The sequence below is a fragment of the Centruroides sculpturatus genome, unplaced genomic scaffold (assembly GCF_000671375.1).
Source record: "Centruroides sculpturatus isolate CEXI.00-Female unplaced genomic scaffold, Cexi_2.0 scaffold1339, whole genome shotgun sequence".
Taxonomy (NCBI): domain Eukaryota; kingdom Metazoa; phylum Arthropoda; class Arachnida; order Scorpiones; family Buthidae; genus Centruroides; species Centruroides sculpturatus.
In genome coordinates this window covers 43130-66096 of record NW_019385710.1, presented here as the reverse complement: position 1 = coordinate 66096, position 22967 = coordinate 43130, and the positions used below count along the sequence as shown (strand labels likewise).

The 22967-nt window shown below is 29.0% G+C and overlaps 1 protein-coding gene across 1 annotated transcript in view; it reads left to right on the top strand.

The window, feature by feature from the left end:
• The window catches only part of LOC111641416 (disintegrin and metalloproteinase domain-containing protein 10-like), a 57178-nt gene that overhangs the window by 22520 nt on the left and 11691 nt on the right, over window positions 1-22967 (top strand). Inside the window, exons 2-7 of the mRNA XM_023387579.1 lie at window positions 5994-6126; window positions 8072-8190; window positions 8263-8546; window positions 8624-8941; window positions 15149-15350; window positions 16357-16541. Coding sequence (XP_023243347.1) covers window positions 5994-6126; window positions 8072-8190; window positions 8263-8546; window positions 8624-8941; window positions 15149-15350; window positions 16357-16541 — 1241 coding nt within the window. The remainder of the gene's footprint in view (window positions 1-5993; window positions 6127-8071; window positions 8191-8262; window positions 8547-8623; window positions 8942-15148; window positions 15351-16356; window positions 16542-22967) is intronic.

Sequence of the window (22967 nt, the reverse complement as noted above, 5' to 3'; positions counted from 1 at the left end):
ATAATAATTTGGAAAACCTTGGAGAAAATTATTTCAAGCTGTATTAGGTGTAGAAAGTGGAACAATTCCATTTTCATATATCAGACTTTTTTTATAAAAGTTTTTTTATTAATAGCAAATTTAAACTACTTTATTCGTTGAAGATTGCTGCTGCTGCTGCTGCTGCTACTGCTTCTGCTGCTTATCTTTTTATTTACTTTAAAAGTGTCTTGTGATATGATTTTTTAACTCCTTATGGATTAGTTGTCTCTTACAATGATACAATTATTTGTTTTATTAAATAAAATCATCAAAACTTTAACAAAAATTCTAGAAGCCATAATGTATTTCTTAATTTAAACTTTCTTGGAGATTGTTTATTATTAAACAACTTAAAAGTAATTTCAAACAAATTTATTTTACTATAGTTTCAAAGACAATATAATGAATGACAAATAAATGTTTTATACTTAATATTTATCATTGTAATTCCAATAAATGAAGCTTAAAAAACTTATATATAATTCTAAATTTTTCCTGTGAGTGAGACAACTATAATAATTGAAAAACTGATTTCTTCTTCGAAAATGCTTAATAAAAAATCTAGGAAAATTTTATTACTCATAAATATTTGAAATCAGTAATCATTTTTTTTTTATTTTGAGGAAGTGGAAGTGATGATGTGTAGGTGTAGGTTCTAACAAGATTAGAAAAATTTCCAGTAAATTATTTACTGACTTGAAGGTTATCATATAAATGTTTTCTTTCCAAAATTATTGGATAAATTAATCTTCTAGAAATAATTTACTGCAAAAAATTCTTGAAAAATTGCCAAACATAACTATTATTAGATTTATTTTAATTTAAAAATCCTTAATAAATATGTCTAAGACATTTTTTTATTTAAAATCAGGTGTTCTTAACCTGAGTCCATGGATAGGTTTCAGAAAGTCCATGATCTTGAATGGGGAAAAATAATTACATAATCAGTTTTTCAAAAAATTGATCTTTTCTAATCCTATCTACTTCATTTTATGAATTTAAAAATATTCTGAGGAGGAGGATCCATAGGCTTTTTAGCAGCCTGCCAAAGGGGCTCTATTATAAAAAAAAGGGGGGGGCAAGATAAGACAATAATCTATTTTGGAACTAAAATTGTTAATTTTAAAAACATTCTGTTAATAGCTAATAACAAATGTTATCAGTTATGGAATGAGTTTTACAGAAACAAAATGATAGGTGATAAATTTTTAGTATTCTTTTGATATTTTATTCATGAACACATTGCATGGGAATAACAGTTTAATTATGCCAAAGAAATGTATAATTAAATCTTTATTTTAAGGAAAATTTTATCATTTGTTATTAGTTTAGTTTATAAAGCATTTAACAAATTTAACAGATATGAATTAACTTTTCAGTTGGGATAAAACTATTTTTATTGTTTAAATGTCATATGGATGTGTGATTTTTATTCAAATATATATTATTTAAAAAAAATCATCAATTGAATTTTTTTCCCCCAGAAAAAAATTTTCTGTATTATATTTGTAATTTACTATATGTTGCATGCTGCTAAAAATAGTACTGTAAACTGAAAAAATAGAACAATGACATAAATATTTCAAATTATATTTGTGCACTAGTTAATGTGAATTACATAAAATTCGCCACAATTTAACACAATACGTGCATGCTCACGCTAACATTACTGCAAAATTTATTTAATGTTTAATTAAGCAAAACAGTTACTTTCCTATAAATTGTGAGAAGCGTAATTGTGTTTTTAAGAGTTAATTATTGAGTGAAAATTTTGTTATAATTTATTTAATTGTATAATAGTCAGGTTTTTTAACTTATATGGTAAGATTCCTTCTTCAGTCTTTAATTTTTGCCCAAATTCTATGTTGTTTTACTTTAACTGCACATACATACACAAACAATCTCTCACATGCATACAACACACACAGTATAAAACTGCATGTGTGTGTTTTTGTTTATTTATAATAATCATTGTTGTAAATCAAATTTAGATAAAGAAACATGAAATATTTGCAAGTATATTGTTTTATTAACATATGTTCAAAATAGAAACTATAATAATAATGATCTCATTAGATAATTTGATACTGTGTATTATCGCAACATTTGTACTATAAATAAATTTAATTTTTATAGCATAATAAAAATGGATTTGTTTCAGGAATTATCATCTTTTGAATTCTGCCTTTATTAATTTGATTAGAAGCAATCTCTGGATATATATACAAATAATATAAATACTATTAATTAAAAGTTTGTGAGAACTTAATTCACTTCCATTCTATATATTTAAAAATAGTTATATATATAATTCAAAATTTTCACTTTTTAAAACTTATTCTTATTGTGTTGTGTGAAAAATAGAAATCCTAAAAAAGAATTAAACTGTATTGTGTGAGATCTTATGAGTTTCTGCCTGAATGAACTTACATTATGAAACTCGGATGGATATAACTGGAAATTTTGATGAGTCATTGAACTAAACAGTTTTTTTTTTATTACCGTATTTAACCAGTGTTATAAAGCAAAATGATTCTTTTTTTTTTTTAAATTTTATGTCAAATTTAACAATTGGAATTCAGGTTTTGTTTCGAAAATGAAAATTTCTACATGATTTCTAACAAAGTTTTAATTTCATTTAAATTTAAGTTTTGACTTAATGAGAGCTTTTGTTTGAAATTTAAGAATTTGTGTTACTGACCTTGTTGCCATTGCATGTTACAATTAATTTTTTCTCTGAAGCGTGACTCAATGGTGTAATACGTATGAGATTTAGTTCCTTGTAAATTTTCTAAACTTGCTAATGATTCTGAATATTCAGACTTAATTTCATCTCGATTTGAATGAAATTAGATGTATTTATCAGTGTTTTCAATAACAGAATGTTTTTATGCTTTAAAAGTAATTCATTTATTACTTTTATTAATAGTATTTTTGATTTAAACTAGATAAATTACATATAAAATTATTCTTATACCTGAATATATTTTTTATTAAAATATTAAATGCAAAAACTGAAATTCTAATTATTTAAACTGTTTTTTTCAGTATATAATTACTTCTAAAATATTTTTTAAACGGTAATTATTTTTCAAAGAAACAGACTTTATTTTTTTGTCTGTTTCTTGATATATTGCATAATTAGGAAATTCTAATTATGCTTTATCTATTTTATAAATTTAATATTCTTCTGTACAATGTAAATAAGTTCACATCCTGTTTGTTCAAAAAATAAAAAAACAATTTAAAATATAGGTCTGACGACTCAATATCGAGTATAGTCATCAAAACAACTGTTAAACAGCTAATATAGCTGCTTAACAGATTTTTAATTTGTTTTTGTTTTTTTTTTAACTGTTAGTAGTATCGAAAGACTACCAGATATTGAATATTTGAAGGTAATCTTGTTGATTACAAAATTTAATTGAAAAATATATAAAATATTACCATATGAACTTACCAAAATAACAAATTATAACTTAAAACTAAAATAAATTTGTACTTAATTATAACTTAAAACTAAAATTTTCAAAAATAGAAGAAATATTCTAAAATAAAAATGTATTCACATTGTAGAATCAATAAGGTTAAAATACTAAAAAGTGTAGTTTAACTTTATCCCATAAAGTTCAAGCAATGACATGATAGAACAATCATGAGCAAATTGCTTGGAACAATAGCCATCTTAAATCACTCTCTGCTTTATTTCGTTACATTATACTCTATGCTATAGTTTATCAAGAAAATATTTCTTCAACGGTATCTATATAATCAGTTCTAACAACTAATGCTCTCGTTATATGATTTGTGATATCAACCAACTGATGATATATCATAGTATATCATATTAAACTATATGATGCACATTGATTTTTTAAAAATATTTTTTAGTATCTATCTTTAAGTTACATACTAATTTAATGAGTCAATTATAGATTGTTTTCTTACTAAGCTACTTTAAGTTTATGTATTGTAATATCATAAAAATACCTGTTCCTGATATTGCATAAAATATTTGTATTAATAATAATGAATTTGAGTTAAATTGAATTACTCTACAAAATTCAATGTTTTTAACTTTATTTTAAATTATAAAAATAAAAATTAAATTGTTTTATTTAAATAGTAGTAGTAAATAATAATAATAATTTATTTAAATAAAATGAGAAAATATTATAATAAAAATCATACACACATATAAATATTTTTATTGTATAAATTTAAATTTTGTTTATATTATTTTGGAACAGACACTTAATTAAGAAGTAAATATTAGTGAAATGAAAGTTTTAAAATATTTTTAATTGTGATTCAATTAAAATTTTATATCTTCTTTGATTTTAAGATGCACTCTATTTTGCTTATTTTTGTTTTACTGAAGTCAAGCTATGTCTTAGAATCACTTTCCGAACTTATTACTTAAAATCTGATAAAATTTCATTATTTAAAAATTTTTCCTTTTCATAATAGAACTTTTAAAGTAGTACTCAAACTTTTTAGGATTTCTTACGTGATGGTCTGTTTACGATTTTTTAGATTACTCGCGAATCCTTTAAAATAAAGTACAATTAACATATAGGCTACTGTTACCAAAACATTTTTTGAGAAACAATTATTTATTTAGAAAATGACAAATCTTAGACATCAAATGTATATGTCTCCTACAGGATTGCAGACTCCAGTTGAGAATCACTGTTCTAAACTAACAATATGTCTTGTAGTCAGTGGCATCTTACAGTCATGTAAATTTAGTATATCTTATTTGCATATTATCTCTAAATAATTTGTAATTTGGAATTAAAACATTTGGCCTATTTATTATTGCAAAAAAGTTTTTATATTGAATTTTTGTGTGCAAACATTTGTTAAAAAAGTTAAGTTATCAATATTTTATTTAATTATATTGTTCTAGCTCATTATTCTATCTGTCCAAATATCATATTGTTAACTATAATTATTGTTTTTACCTGCAGCAATTTCTGATGCATCCAGTTAAAGATATTGGCATATAACTTAGTTATTACAACTTTATATTCTTAAATCAGTTAATATTTAACATTAATTTTAGCTCATAAAACATTTGTCTCTTTTATGGCTTTTATTTCTTTGAATGAAAATGTTATAGCCATCATTTTCTGTAAATGCAATTTATAATTTTTGCACATATTGAACTTACCTATACAATCCTGTCAATATTTTCCGTGAAAATATAGAATTCTGTAAAAGTCTGTGCTCTTGCTGAAACATACTTAGATGTTTTCTGTATATGAGTGTCTGCATATCCCAAGCATTTGAGAACCACTTAGCAGTAAAAAAGGTTTTGTTTTACAATAATTAACAAAACAATTTTATGAAAATACTTTGTCAAAATATTATTTTGTAGTTAATAACAAGGCATGTGCCATGGCATTCATCAGACACAAACAACAAAAAAATGTCATAAGACATCCTACGTGGATGACTCTCATTGTGAGACTGAATATTCGTGCATTTTGCCATCACTCAAGGTAAACGCGACAAACAAGATTTTTTTTATTATGAAAAATTTTGTGATTGCCACCACAAAAACATGAATTTATGAATACATGTCATGAATCTGGAGACTTGATTGTATTTAATATATTCTGATGTCAGATAAACTCTAGAAGCTGCTTTGTCTGTAAAGAGTAAGATTTTTTCTAGTTTGTCAGATACATTGCAGTGTTTGTATTAAGTGCCAGATATTAAAAAGAAATACTTTAATGTAATTAAATAAATTATATAAATAGCCCAAAATTTAGTTTTGATTTGTTACAGTAAAAACTTACAGTATATTTTTTGCACCAGTAATTTTATCTGTTTTATTGTTTGCATTAGCTAAGCAAATTTTGTTATATCTTACTAATTTTATAAGATATACCAGTTATATAATAATAATATTTCTATAAGAAAATTTGGTATTAATTTTTAATTTTTTTTTTTAATTTATATAGAAAAATTGAGTGAATACATCAGTTATTATGAGCCATTGACATATAATAATGAACTACTGCATCAAAGTCATCTGCGTGCCAAAAGATCAACACACAATTCTATAGTTAATCTCAATTTTAAAGCTCATGGGAGGTAAGTTTAAAATTTAGGAAAGAAATATATTTTCATAAAATTAAAATGAATTCTACTGTATTTATTTAATCAATATAAACGAAGTGATTTATAATCACTTTACCTATACTGAATATAGTGATTGACTGATAGCATTAATTACAGTAAGTAGAAATTGTAGTTTTATCCATTCCAAAATTAAAAGAACATATTAAATCAGTTATTGTTTAACTTGAAAATTTGCTAATTATAAATTAATGGTGATTCGTCTAGTGTTGTTTCCTCACTGATTTTTGCAATGCCACAACAGATTATACATATATATAACAGAAGTAAGAAATTCCAGTAATTTAAACTGCTGTACAGACTCTAATTTTATGCCAATTCACAAAAATGCTGGCTTCAAATTTTCCCTCAAACTCTCAAAAAAACTTTTTTGACAATGTGTAGAATGTTTTTTATAAATACTATATGCAAATACTTATATAGAAGAATTAGCAGATTTGGCAGGAGTGTATGCAAGGTGGTATTTACAGCACTGCAGCAACTTGTTGTTACCAGAATAATCAGTTTTCTTACTTTAAAATGAAAATAAATATAATAATGCGTATCGTGTGACTTCAGTGGCAGAAATTAATCATACACAAATAAAAAAAGCAGAAAAATTTAATCTGATATTTATCAGAAACACGTGAATTCAAAGTAACTGTAATTTCAATAATTTGTAGTGAAAATAAGAAATGTAATTATTTTATATCTCTTCTATTCCTTTTTTGAAATCACAAGGAGTATAAATCATAAATCATACTGTAATTTTTATAATTTATAAATTAATTTAACAATTCAAAATAATAAATGAAATATGGAAAATAGAAAATTGAACAGTTTTAAAAGATAATGAAAAAAAACAATGATGTGAAAAGTTATGTAACGAAGGTAATTCTAAGATAATTGAGTAACAGTTTCTGAAAAACAACATTTTTCATGTGTCTTGATATATTTTGAATCTGCCTTGAACATCTATATTCACAAAATCCTTGATACACTACTGAAATTTGTACACAGAAAGAGAGGTGGAGGCAAATGATGATGAACTAATGTTGTAAAGGTAATAACTTCTGATGTCCTTAAATAATTTCTTACTAATGCCAGCTCTTTGATTGAGAGTTACAAATTGGATCTGATTGGGAGTAAACTGACTTTGCAAGGAGGAATTTAACTGAAGCCTTAGCACCATTTTATGAAATTCTCAAGGAGAGGAAAAAAGCACAAAAAATAGATTTTAACAAATATTTTATAAATCGTCAGCCTAGCTTGTCATTGATTGATTTACTGTCAATTATAGCCATCACCACAGAACGGAAGTTGCATTCAGCAGCACTATTATACAAAATCAACAGTGGTAGTATAAAATTTGCATTATCAATTTCAGCTACAAATAGATAAGGTTAATTTCTGTATTGTTATTATTTTGTTTTAGTAAAAATTCCAGTACTAAACATGTTTATTAAAAATATAAATATTGATTTTTTCCTGGAGCATATATTTATTCCATAATAATGTGGATGTATTTTGTTTATACTGCCTCCTCCAGGAATTCATCACCAGAATAAAATGAACAAAGCCTATATTGTGAACAAAGAAAATTAAAATAACTGTGCATTTAACATTAAATGTTAGGCTTATATGCAGTTATTATTAGTTTTATTATTATAAATCACATGTTGAGGCCAATAACACAAAAGAAAGGCAGCTTATGAATGCATATTTATCCAAAGATAATGTTAACTATAATCGGAATTTACAATAACTGAAATTTTATACATCTGTTTTAAGTATATGCTTTTGGAACATGCTAATTTTGATAAATTTAGCAGCTAAAGATGTCTGTGATTACAATAAGCAGATTTTACTGTAATTTTTTCTTCTCTAAATATAACATAAATATTTTGATTTTGTTTTCAAGGCATTTCAATCTAAGATTGAAGAGAGATACCTCTGCCTTTGCATCAGATCTCAGTGTAGAAACTTCATCTGGTGTTTCTGATATTGATATGTCTCATTTATATAGTGGACATTTGTCAGGTAATGGTTAAACTGAATAATTAAATTTTATTTAATTCAATAATAAATTATCATCTATTTTATTTTTATCAGATGAACCCGAGTCCTCAATTTATGGTTCTATAAGAAATGGTGTATTTGAAGGAAAAATTCATACTCCAGATAAAGTTTTCTATGTAGAACGAGCACATAAATATTTTGTAAAACATCCTCAACCATTTCATTCTGTCATTTATTCATCAGATGATGTCAAAGATCCACATGCACATAAAAGGGAGAATCATTTAGGTGGATGTGGTATAACAGAAGAAGTCTTACAATGGATGCAAGAAGTTAGCAATTCTGCTGATACTAAGGAGTTTACAAATAAAGAAAAGGTAAAAATTGAATATTTGATTTGAATTATTTGTAATAAAATATTTATTTTTTAATTTGAGTGTAATTTTTTTTTAAGCAAACTAAAACAGTTATGCGTGATCGAAAAGAGCGATCAACAGGTGCAGAAAATACACCTCATTATATATACACAAGAGAAGCTCAAAATTTTTTATCTCAAAAAGAACCTTTAATTGATAAAAGGACATGTACATTATACATACAAACAGATACTTTCCTCTGGAAACATATTAGATCTTACGAACCATCTGAGAGCAGTGCAAGAGAAGAAATTTCATCATTGATTTCCCAGCATGTAAAAGCAGTTAATTACATTTATGAAAATACTGATTTCGACGGTTACCGTGGCATCAAATTTGTTGTACAAAGAATAAAGGTACTATTTTCAAATTTCTTGTAAGTTATAAAAATTTCAATGTAATTATGTATGGTTTATTTTTTTTTATATTAATAATTAATAAATACTTCATATTATTTGATTTATATTTAATTTTTTTCATATTGTTTCTGACAGACGAGTGCAAAGTAAGAATCTATAATAAAATGTTTGAGTAAAAATAATATAAAGAATTTTGAAGTAAGATTGGTTCAACATAAACAATATTGTAAATGATCTTCAGATTTATGAGTAAATGCAGATTTTTCTACAAATTTTCATTTCTTTGGATAGGAAAAATAATTTTTTAATATGCTTATAATACAGCATGAGTTTATTATGGGATATCACAGACTATACAAACAGTAATGTGTTTAATATATATATAATGTGTTTGGATCAACCTACTGTCCCTCAGTGTAATGAAGTTTTAGGGATCCTCATCATATAGCAATTGATGTACAGTACTACATTATATTAAAGAATCCGTCAAAGCCTTATTAATATCAGTTATAAAATTCTATTTTTTTTTTTAGTTATAGGATGGGTAAGTGTGGCAAATAATATTTTTGGTCATTTATTAGTATTACATCAGATTAATGAAAAAAATAGAATAACTTTTATAATGTGTTATTTCAGAGATGTTGATTAGATGTTTTATAAGGTGGTCAGCTTGTGGAACTATTGTAAAATATTCTAAATTATTAATACAGTTATTGATTTTAATTAATACTAGATAAATTACATGAAGTTGAATTTACAGTATATTTATACTAAGAACAAGCAAAATTTTTGTGTTTTGAAGAGTGATTATATCAAATGTTTTAGTGTTAACTCTGTTATTGGTGTAAGGGGGTGAATGAATTTAAAAAATGAAACAGATTCATGAAATATTTATCAATGTAATACACATCAGATATTTATTCACAATGAAAATGCACCTGATTCAGTTTACAAGACTTATTTATTTAGACTTAGATTATTATTAAACTTAAAGTTTAACAATAATCTAAGCTGTTGTGTGAAACATCTGTTTCTGTTAAGCTATCTAATTTTTTTTTTCTGTGTAATATATTAATAGTTTAGATTAACTTTAACTATAACCTATATCTTTTGCATTTTACAGAATTTTAAAGGTTTCTTCACAGAAACTGCATATGAAATCTATTATTTTATCATGAAACATTATTTGTATTACTATTTGCTTCTTTTACTGTTTATACAATTACTGTTTGTGTGTAATAGTTCTAATGATTTAAAATCAATGTGAAATAATTGTTTGAAAGTAGAATATTCCACAAGTTCTTAACTTATGTAACATTTAAAATGAGATAGTGTTTATTATGAACCATACTTTAAACTTTAAACTAAAGTTATTTGTGTAATTTAATTCTGATATATTTCTGCTATTTACATTTCTTTTGTATATTTAATGTAGACAAGATATCATCTACTGTGATCTGTTAAGAATTTTAAAGTAATAATTTAGAATATTTTTATTTATTCAATTTAAAATATAAAAATTAATATACATTTAAAGCATAGTATAAATGTCTAATTTATTTTGATTTCTAGCTACTAAATTTATCAAACAAAAGTTTAAAATTGTGTGTATAAAAATTGGTTCTAATCAAACATGTTCTAGTCATTAATCATTTAAGCAACTTGCTTGTCATGTGTTGTATTAACACATCATTATTAAAATGAAATAATTTAACATTAGATTTATTAAATTGACAAACTGCCACACATTAGATTTCTGTTTGTTTAAATATTAGCTTTTACAATGCCAAACTATAAAAATTGAAATAAATGACAACTTTATTTGATTTTTGTTGTCCTAGTTCTTATATATTAATCATAATGTATAAAATAACTTGTGTTACATGTTGGGAGTGCAAAACAAAACTTTTATACCATTTACAACATTGAAATATTTGCATCACTTTTATTGACAATATATATTTCATGCTCTTTGCACCTCATCAACTGATACTTATCTGCTACAAATAATACCAGTAACAGATGCATTCAGTACAAAAAATAATAATAAACAGAACAAACTATCCAAAATAGCACTGTAAATGAAATATAAATGAATAGTACTAAATTAAAAGAATATTGAAAAATGATTGATTATAAACCTAATGTCAAAAAATACACACATGCAATACAGAATAACAAAATGTGACTACTATATTACAGTAATTTTATTGGAATTTGAACAAAGTTTTTGCATAATGTTATTAACAGCTGTTTTTGCTTAACATAAATATGTGATGTGTTAAATTTCATAATTTATAATTACTGATGTGAGATTGTATACTTTGTTTTGAAGCTTATTTTAAACTTTTTTACATTGCATTTCATTTGAATAAAATAAAATCAAAATGTCTGTAGATTGGGCATATTATGCATGGTTTTTAAGTTTAGTAAAGGATATCGCACTATGCAAACAGTAAAAAATACTCTGAATGTGTCAAATGTGGTTTTGAAAATTTTGTTTGGGAAATTTTAAACTAAAGGATACAAAACACATAGGCCCCCAAAAGATGTTGCAGAGAAATTGCGGGAAGAAATTGTTAAAGATTGATGAATAACAACTCGTGAACTTGCAACAAATCTTAGTGTGCTGTGGACATGTAGTGTTGAAACACTTCACCCACTTGAAATGGTTGTAAAAAAATGCTAATGATTGTGTTTCTCTCATACTGTTTTTTTCACATATGAAAAAAACAAACTGAATTGAGTAAGGTTTTGTCTAACACATGTAGGCAGCTGTGAGGTTTTATTTTATTTTTAAATTGAGTACTTGTTTTCATTTTAGAGAACTTTTTATGGACAAATGAAAAAAATAAAGTTAAAATAAAAATTTGTTTTAGTGGGTGGTGATTGTTTGGCTGCATACTGAGTCACCACTGTATTTGTTTAACATTATTTTGACATTTAACATGGTAACATCAAGAAATTTATTAATCACATTAATCAAGTGATACCTATAGTAGGTAATTTGTATATAGCAGGAACCTGTCTACTACAGAAGAGTTGATTGATACCTTGGGGTTCTAGGATTGACTATATATATATACAGTGAAAACTGCTTAGGCGACCACCTGCATTCGACGGGCACCTGTCAAAACGGGCAAAAATTTCTGGCACCGAATAGTTTATCCATAGAGTCTTCGTATAAATTACCTGTATTAAACGACCACCTGTGTAACGCGACCGCGGGCATTGATTTTTGGTCCGAAACAACATACAACACCTGTAATAAGCGACCACTTTCGCGAATGTATCTGGTCTAAACTATTGTTCGAACCCATCTCAACAACGTTTCCCCCTCCTAATATAATGAATTAGTGTAAACTCTCGTTCGAACCCATCCCGGGCACTTCTCCCACCCTTGAAATTAGGTGCAGATGTTAATAAATTAGTCTAGCAAGAAAGGAAATTCATTTCAGTTTGTTNGTATAATTTTGATTAATGCCAAACTGTAAAGCAAGATAACACATTATAAATTAGAGACCTTTTAGTTTACGTTGTAAACTCTTTATATTTAAATTTATATATACTGTATATATTCTTTTATGTGGTTTTTTTTTAATTTAAAAATGTAAACTCGTAAACAAGTTGTTATATAATGTATAACATAAATAAAAATATGAACTAAATATTGAACAAAATTAAGCAATCAGTTGATATTAGTAAAGGAAGTGAACTAAATTCATGTAACTGCATAGGTTTTGGTAATCAGCTTCGTATGATAAAGAAAACTCTTAGTTATATATTCTAAAATTATTATAAAATATTTTCACCTAAATAAAATGAAACTGCTTTCAGTTGCTATCAATAGTTTATTTGCAATTGAAAAGAAATGGCGTGCACTATTGTCAGTTTAGAAAACTGCTGAAAGTAGTATTGAGTCTAGAAGATAATGTTATATATTGTTAACTGTGCTTATTTGTTCATTTTATTTTAAAATCTGTTGTGGGTTTAGGAAGAATTCAAACAATAAAATAACCAGTCGCTACTACAGTGTTAACGTACAACAAATGAAGAATATGTATTTGTATTTTCTTCCAAAAGATTCAAAGTTATGTAAACGGTAGTTTTATTTTTTTTTAGTTTGAAAAGGAACCTCCAAAGAATGCTTTTTCTTGTTTTATATTTTAGTATGGCTGATTATATATTGCCATGTGAATTGTCTTAATGACTATTTTGAGAAGTATTATACATATTCACTATGAAATATTTAACTAAAATTTTATAATAGATTATTTAATAACTTATCATTCTGTCTTCTTTTCAATCTTTTACTATTTATTGTAATAATTTAATCTCTGAACTATACATTATAGTTATAAAAATTTTTAGGAATGTATAAATACTGTTTTATTTATATTCAAATCAATATTCCATTGTGGAAGTTACTATCATGTATGTAATTATGACTGTGGAAAAGAATGTAGTGTGTAATAAGCCCTTAATTTTGGAGTACTTGATGCTATATTAGAAGACTATAAACACAAAGCTTTGAGCTGAACGATGCTGAAGATCAAACAAAATTAAATGTTGTGAATCAAGCACAGCTCTGCTGCTTCTTCAGTAAAACACCTCTATTTGTTTTTCCTCTCAAATAAGCTAATATATGCTCAATTTCATTTTGTTGTAAATGCTATTAATATATACAATGGATGTTCACATGTATACACAATGTTAAATTAACTATTTTCAACAACCGGTTAATTTATGTTGTAAATATTGCAAATAATGTAACAATTTTCCAAACTCCATTGTTAACTTTTAATGTCTGTAGATTTAAAAATAAAAAATGTTATTTTTAATACTAAACAAGAATTTTATAAGTGTTAACCTTAGTTACATAAAAGTTTTTTTTCTATAATTTGCACANTGAATTAATTTGAAGCTGAAAAAGGAAAAAAAATAATCTTATATTAATTTATGATTATTTATAAAATTGAATTAAAATAGAAAAATATACAAAACTTACCTTGAGTACGGTACAATTTATAAATTTACCAATATCCAAGTCTTTTAATAAACCACCCAATAATCCTGAAAGACTGACAGGTTCTGAATCCATAGTTGGCATTCCTCCTGGCATCATATTTGTAATAGTTCCCATCATGCCACCAATTCGACTTGACACCTGTTTAAAATTGTGTTCTTCCTCCTCATTTTCTTTACCCCTTACACCATCTACATACTTTTCTTCGCCATTATCAAATGAGACATCTTTCTTTATTTCTTTTTTAGATGTTTCGCTGTTTGATACGATTGTAATTCCTAACAAAATAAATACTCTTTCATTAATACAGTAGAGCCTCGAAAACTCGGCCTAATGTAGACCGAAGGGTGGCCGAGTTTATGAAAATGCCGGGTTATCGGGAATGGGGTTAAAAAAAAATAAGTACGAGTGTTTCCTCAGAAAATACTGTACTGTACTTGTATGTATTGTTTACTTGAGAATACAACAGAATAAACTGCCCAAATACCCTTAAAGGAAAAGTACGTCCATTATGAAGGCATAGAGCCTTTACTACATAAAAATGAAAATTAATGAATACACTGTGTACAGTAATTTACCTGATAAGACAGACCTCATAAAAATACTTTATGAGAGCTTTTATACTTTTAGAAAGCTGTCTATAATGAAAATTAATTAACTAAGGATTTTTTTGCCCTGCCAGAGTGTGGCCAAGTTATTCGGAGTGCCGGGTTATCGAGAGCCGAGTTTTCGAGGTTCTACTGTATTGATTTATGTCGAATTAAGTTAATGGCATAATATTAATTAAAAACTTAACAACACATTTAGAATGATAAGTAATATAATTTTAATAATTTTGCTTGTATTTAAAACGTATTATTATCTGTAAAATTAAATTGAAATATAACGAGAGAATACGACAATATATATTTATATATATAAAGTTTAAGCATTGATAATTAAACATTAAATCATATTTTTAATCAATTTCGTTTAAAATACAGTAGAGCGTCGATTATCCGAAAGAATTCCAGTCGGCAAATTTAAATTTTCGCCAGTGCTGCGGCGCTGCAATCTTTGGCTATGTCTCGGGCTACTCAAATATTTAACNATACTTAAAATTTTTATATTAATATTTTTTTTACACTAATTTATCAAAATAAAACTTCTTAATATTTTTGATTTTGTTCTTTTTTTAGATCAATGATACTTCATCGTGTCCAAATATAGGAGCTGAATATAAACGATCAAATCCATTTTGTTCTCCAAATATTGATGTGTCAAACTTTTTAAATTTAAATTCTCAATTTAATCACGATGATTTCTGTCTGGCATATATTTTTACATATAGAGATTTTTCAGGAGGTACATTGGGTCTTGCTTGGGTAGCATCTGCATCAGGTAAGGAAATACATGTTTTTCATCTTGAAATTAAAATAAAATTGTTCAAATGAATTTTTTCAGGTATTTTAAGTTTATTGTGCTATACATAGTTTTATGTTAAAGTAATGGACTTCTTGAAACATGCTTGGAAAATTTAATACAAAACAATGAAATTTAATCAATTATTTCATTAGAATTTTTTCGTTTTGAAGATTCAACGCTATAATATATTTTTCACCTATATTATTTCACCTATATTATTCCTAAGTGTAGTTATCTGTATATTGGAATGTCTCTTCAAGAATATTACATTTTCTTTAAAGAAGAAAATAGATTATAGAAATTTGTAGGAAAGATTTGGCAAATATATAGTATTATTATTATATTGTATTCTGAAATATTTTTGTTAAATTGTTTGATTCTCTTTTGTCAATTTTGTATGTTCCATTTTTCTAATTGGTATTCATTTAGATTATTTGGAATGAATAATCTTCTTCAGTAGTGCCGAGATTACAGCCTCTGGTCAAATCTGGCCTGTGAACGTATTTGGCATATCACTTATAATGATAAAAAATAAGCCTTCTTTTTGTATATATGAGGAATACAAAAATTTCATGATTTGTCTGTCACAATTTGTGTAATTTGGCTTGCCAGTCAAAAACTTGGACACCACTGATCTACATTTGCCTTATCTTTATTTGCTTAACATTTGCAAATTTTAATTTTGCAAATATTAAACTAATACTGTGGTTTTTTAACTTTTGGGAATCAAGATTGGATTCAAACCTGATTATTCACATTAGTAGTCTGATATTTTCGTTTCTGGACATCTCAATGATCGATGTAATGAGAATTTGTAAAAATACAGTTGCATTATCTTTACTTACTATAAATCTATACTTATAAGTTTTTACTGTCCTCTCTTTGTAAAGCTTGTATTTTTTTCTGATTAATTAAAGATTCATTTAATTAATTTTGTTGATATTTAAATTAATTAATAAAACATGACTTTTTTCTCAATTAGGCGCATCAGGAGGAATTTGTGAAAAATACAAGCCTTACAATGAAAATGTTAATGGCAGACAAGTGCAAACTAAAAGAAGTTTGAATACTGGAGTAATTACATTTGTAAATTATAATAGTCGTGTGGCTCCCAAAGTTTCTGAATTAACTCTAGCTCATGAAATTGGACATAATTTTGGATCACCAGTAAGTATATTAGTTATATTAGTGTAGATACCCGAAAGTTTTTCTTACTTGTATTTTTTTTAATTTCTAATATCAAATTAATTTTCAATCTCTTCATTCTAGATAATTAATCTTTAAAAATACTTGTACGTTATATTATACACACAAAGTATACTGAATGATTATTTTAATCATACAGTACTTTTTGCAGAAAGATTTCATTTTGGGAATAGTTGTATGTAAGTTACATCATCACTCTTTGTACAGTGTGAATGCAGAACTAGTTTACCATGAAAATAGTTGCTTAATACATAATTATTCAACATTCAAGTAATTACACAAGAATGAGAGGACTGAATAGTGTATGTATCAGGTTGTAAAGGTAAAATTTAGACATTTTGAAAAAAACTTTATTGACAATTAACAACAATTACAGTTCAGCTTGGTAGGTAATCACCATGAATATTAATCACAAAGCTGCAAACTTTCAATTCCATGAATTTAGAATGATTGAGGTTTTTCATCGAAGAAGGTCTCACATTATTCTCACTTGAGTATTGTCATTGAACTGTATATTGACAATATGGTTCTGCAAGGTGTGAAGTAGATGTTAGTTAGCACCAAGTCTGGGCTATAAAAGAGATGAAGTAGAACCTGCAAGCCCAGACTGGCTAGCTTGGTTGCAAATGTTGAAAGATTGATAGTGCAGATGATGCTGATGATGATATATTCCTGTGATCAAAAAGTATTTGGAATGGTTCAATAAAATGCAAGATTTGAATTTATGCATCACAACTTATTTCGTTCCCTTCAAAGTAAACCAATCTTACTGCAATGCAGTTACACCAATGTTCTTTCCAATCCTTGATACATGCTTTAAAGTTGTTTTCGCAAACCCTTTCATGATTTGCAGCAAATTTTATTTTGTGGCATCAGTCAACTTGAAACAGTGACCATGAAGCAGAAATTTTACTTGAGAAAACAGAAAAGTCAGAAGGTGTCATATTAGGTGAATGCAAAGCTTGTAGAACTGTATTTTTGGATTTTTGGCCAAAAATTCGTGAACAAGAAGAGTATTGTGAACATGTGCATTAACATGGTGCATAATTCATGAGTTTTCTTGCCACAAATTGAGTTTTTTATGAATTGCTTCATGCAAACAATACAAAATGCTCAAATAATGTTCTTTGTTGACAGTTTGGTCAGTTGGAAGAAATTTATGATGCACAATGCCATGACAATTGAAACAGTTGGTATGACCTTAATTTTTGTCTTACTTTTACATGGTTTTTTCAGTCTTGCTTCATCTTTTGAGCACCATTAACTTGATTTTTTAGCTATTTTGGTGTCAAAAGTGTATATCCATGTTTCATTAACCATAATGATCTATTTTAAAAACTAATGAGTGACAAATTTAGATGTACTGTAGAAAGAATTTGAGTATTGCTAGGATGTGTGCTGTGCAATATGTGGTGCACCTGTTGAGAAACTGTAATGGACAAATGTGAAACCTGGACAGTTTTCCAATGTGTCAGTGCACACTACAATGTTCTCAGATAATAAGTAACATTGCTACCATTTTAAATTTATAATAATTTTCCTTTTGGAAGACTGTACATTTTTATTGTGATTGAAATATTTCAATTATTCTTTTCTACTCTTTTAATTAATAAACATGTATTATGTATGTCTCTTTAATCCGACATTAAGTTCGTTAGACTATCATTACAGCTTTCAGGTTAGACACTTCTTTTATTGTTNTATTATTACAATACTAATTTAAATAAATAACAATTTAAATATTAAAATTAAAAATCAAATATAATAATTAATTAAAGTTTAAAGCTAATGTGTAAAGTTAAAGTTTAGGAGCATGTGTCAAAAATAATACAAAACCTATTAATAAGATAAAAATAAAACAATCAACCAAAAAGTGAAAGCGAATTGCTTACCTATAAACAGAAATAAATTAATTAATAACGAAAGCAGAACACTTGACTGATTCTTCCAAAAAACACCAGCAATAAGGCCAATTTTATATTAGAAAAATCACGCTCCCTAAGACAAAAAATCAACAGACTTTCTTAGAAAACAAAACACTTTAAATTGATAACATGGTTCCCATAAGATTTTAAATAATAAAAATTTTAGTTCTCAACATAAAAGTTACACAATTCTCTCGAATAATAATTCAAATAATTACACCTAAAATCTATACTGTATATATAAAATTGCTTGTCCTGACTCACTGACTGATTCATCATCGCTCAGAGCAAACCGCTGGACCGAAAGAGGTAAAATTTGGTACACAGTTAGGGTATGTCATGAAAACGCACATTAAGAAGGGATTTTTCGAAATTCCCAAGTGGGGGGAGAGGGAGAGCATTAAGGCTTAATCGGAAGAACGGCTTCTACTGTACTATTTTAGATGCGATTTTTTGTTTTTATCTGCGTTTTAGTAGGGTACGTTATGGAAATGCACACTAAGAAGGGATTTTTAGAAATTTTCCAGCGGGGGGTGAGGGAGAGGATATAGTTTTCATCGAGTACTTAGGTGTATTAAATTAATAACATTTCAGACATTGTTATAAATATTTTTATCCATTTCGATTTTTAAAATGTTCGAACCGTTTTAAATTCGAATTTGTTATTGCATATTAGTTCGATTATAGAACGATTGTAAACGTTCCAAAAAATTGATCAAATTGAAAATAGTTCGTTTGATTCTCGGCAATCCTCTTCGGCGGTAGGTGTTATATAACAATTACTACAGTTATTGAAATATTGAATGTAAATGGGGTTTGCTTGCAAAACCTTTGCGGACAAAGTCGCGGGTAACAGCTAGTGTATAAATAAAGACAAAATATTAAGGTTGGAGTCAAGTCAGTTCACCCTGTTAAAAGGGATGGACTGTGCCTAAGGGTGGGAAGCTCTACAGAAGGGAAAAAATTAAGAATGGCGATTGAGAACATTCTCACTACTGTGTTTCCCCGAAAATAAAACATCCTCTGAAAATAAGACCTACCATAGGTTTTGCTGAATTGCTAAATATAAGCCTCCTGCCCGAAAGTAAGACCTAGCAAAGTTTTCTTTACTCGTAACGGTCATGGACAGATGGTTGAAAGTGGCCGCTGGCTTTTTGAAAGTACAGCCACTGATTGGTCAGCAGACAATCACGCCACACGTCATGATTTGCATAAGACTATGGCTTGGGAATCACAGATTTCCATAACGTTACGGTTGGTGATGGCTAATTGGTCGGCCGGGAATCACGCTACATGACATTTGCATCGTGCTACGGTTCAGTAAGCACTAATTGGTCATCGAGCCCGATGTCGACGCTATAAAAAAGTTAAGTTGAAGCGAGAGTGGGAAGTCCCTGCCACCTAGTATCGGTGTTAGAAGAATACATCGCACGAACGAGGAGATTTAAGTGACGGTACTGGAGAATCGGCGAATCAGAGAGAGAGCCTATCAAGTGCTAAATTCTCCATATAAACGAAGAAGAAGAGAGTGGGAACTCCACTCCAGCACGGGAACTTCGTAAGTTTACTTCGACACGACCGGATATACGTCACTTTCGTCTAAGTTCGACTTGGGAATTTTTTGTTCAATAATAAATGTGAATTTTTCTTCGTGGAAAAAATAAGACATTCCCTGAAAATAAGACCTAGCGCATCTTTCAGAGCAAAAATTAATATAAGGCACTGTCTTATTTTTGGGGAAACACGGTATAAAAGAAAAGGTATACTGACATCTGACAGAAAAAAGAAAACCTTGGGTAATACTCATAAATACCCCTAACACCATACAAGATGACAAAGTCACGGAAATGATTTATAAACAAAACAGATTGCTTTGGAATAACTTAACATGAGACTCTTTTGCTAGCCAGTGCCAGGTAAGCTTCTCCCTGTCAAAGGGAAGGGTGCGGGAGGAATGCCGCCACATTATACTCATGGTATCTCCAACGATTTGAGATACACTAATTACAGCGAAGCACATTTCCATCTCTTGGGGGAGCATTCAAAGTAGATGATTACATACCACTGCTTCGTTGTTACGAATGTTGTGGATTTGCTCATGATGGCAAAAGATTACGTCAAATTACAAAGATGTAGCTATTATTCCAGGAGTCACCGTTTCACTGAATGCGCCAAAAGAGACGAGGTTCCCTGCTGCATAAATTGAAGGCAAGCAAATAAAAGCTTACCAAAAGAGCAAAGGATGACAACTGACCATGCAGCTTATAGCCAGGAATGCGCAATAACCAAGAAGATGAAGACCTTAGCAGTTAAACGAACCAATTATGGTTTGTAGGCTCAACTGTATATCATATTCGAGTAATAACACCCCGTTAAGGACTTCCAACTTGAGTAATCCTGCTAATAATTCCCAATTCAAAGTAAATATCCTTCAAATCAATGTCCAAAGGTCTAAGGCTGCTTCCTCACTGGTAATAAAGATGGGAGAACAGCATAACACGGACATTATCCTTTTACAAGAACCATACCTCGTGAAAAAGCTATCGTTCGTTTTGGAGGATTGAACATCTTTGCTCCTAACAGCACCAATGATGGGACCAAGACAGGCATCTTCACTTGCAACAAAAATATAAACACTGTCTACTGCCCGGAACTGTTGACTACTTATGCCACCACTGCCTATATAATACACTACAACATGATTATTTATCTTACTTCTATCTACTGTTCTTTGTTCAAATCCATCGACCAGCTTATTCAGGATTTGCAGGGAATTAACGACAAAATTAGATCGTTTCCTTGGCTGGTCGGGGGGATACTTTAATGCAAAGTCACCCATCTGGCAAAGCCCGGTGTAAGACGGCAGAGGGTACCAGGTTAACGAATTTGCGTCTAGGAACCACCTAGTTTCGCTTAACTCCAGCCCTCCCCCACTTTTTTCTGTGCAAGGGGACAAAACTGGGTTGACACCCTCTTGTGCATCTCTGCACCACTATGGAGGAAGACAGTGTGAGTGATCACAGGTACTGTACATTAAAATTGTCATTAAAAGCAATGATCCTGCGAAGAAAACAACTAGGTACACTAGCAAAGCCACTGACTGGAACTTATTTGGTAAATTGTTTCACACTAACTGGGCTAATCCAATCCACTATGAACTAGCTGATATTAATGATGCAGACGAGCTGGCAGAGCATCTTAATGCTAGCATTAGTAACGCTTTTTCAAACTCCACCATAATGAGGAAACACAAACATAGTAACGCCCATTGGTGGAACAATGCTCTCGATGCCCAAAGAAACAGTGTCCACAGGCATAGGAGATCCTTCGAAAGGGAAAATGATTCAATCCTGAAACAACAGAAAAAGCAAAGAGTATATCAAGAAATTAAACGCTTACAAAACCGAGATAAACAAAGCACGAACGAACGCGTGGCGCAAATACTGCTCGGACATAGGGAATAAAACCACTTGGAGTGACCCCAATCGCATTATCATGAAGCCCAGAAAAAACATTGGCATCCCAGACAATATGGAAAAAGTGAACGGTGGGTACACCACTGATCTGGATGATACGATTAAACATCTTTTCACTACCCATTTCCCTCCAGAAGACCAAGAGGAAAATAACCCAGAGCAGACGAATATCAGGAGAGAAGTCCTCTACCCCTCTATCACTGACAACGACATCCCGTTCACTTTTACAGAGGTGGCCACTGCTATTAAATTTTCGCGGAACAATAAGGCTTCCGGCATTGATGGGATTACGGCCCGTGTGGTGAAAAGGGCATTCAGAGCCCCATTGCCTTCGTCCTTAGCTTCAACTTGTGCCTTGCCAGACATCAATTCCCAAAATGCTGGAAACATGCTGTTGTGTAATTCATACCGAAAATAGGGTCTCCCAACTAAGTAAAAGCCACGGATCTGAGGCCAATTAACCTTCTGCCCATACAGGGCAAGGTTCTTGATGGACTTCTAATCAATAGGATTAACAACCATCTCACAAATAACAACCACCTACATCCCCATTAATTTGGCTTTGTCCAAGGGAGCTCCAACTGTCATGCTATCCACAGGGTAATCCAATTCATAGGCAGTGTCTAGAAAAATGAAGAACATGTAGTGTTAATCGATATAGATTACAGGAACGCATTTAACTCTCTGTGGTGGCCATCCCTTCTTTCGCAGCTCAAGACCTTTAACTGTCCACAAAACCTATTCAAGCTGCTCACCAGTTATCTGAAGGACCGTACTGCTGGTATTCACGAGCTGGGCACATTTGTCCTCTGGCCTGTTGCCCGGGGTTCTCGTTCAGGTCCTGGCCTTTGGAACATCATGTACAACAGCTTTCTAGACATCGTCCCTAACGTAACTACCGGCATCTGGGCTACCCAGAAATATGCCGACAATACCTTGGTTATTATGTCCAATAAAAATAGTATAAAATTGCTGCAATAGGCCAA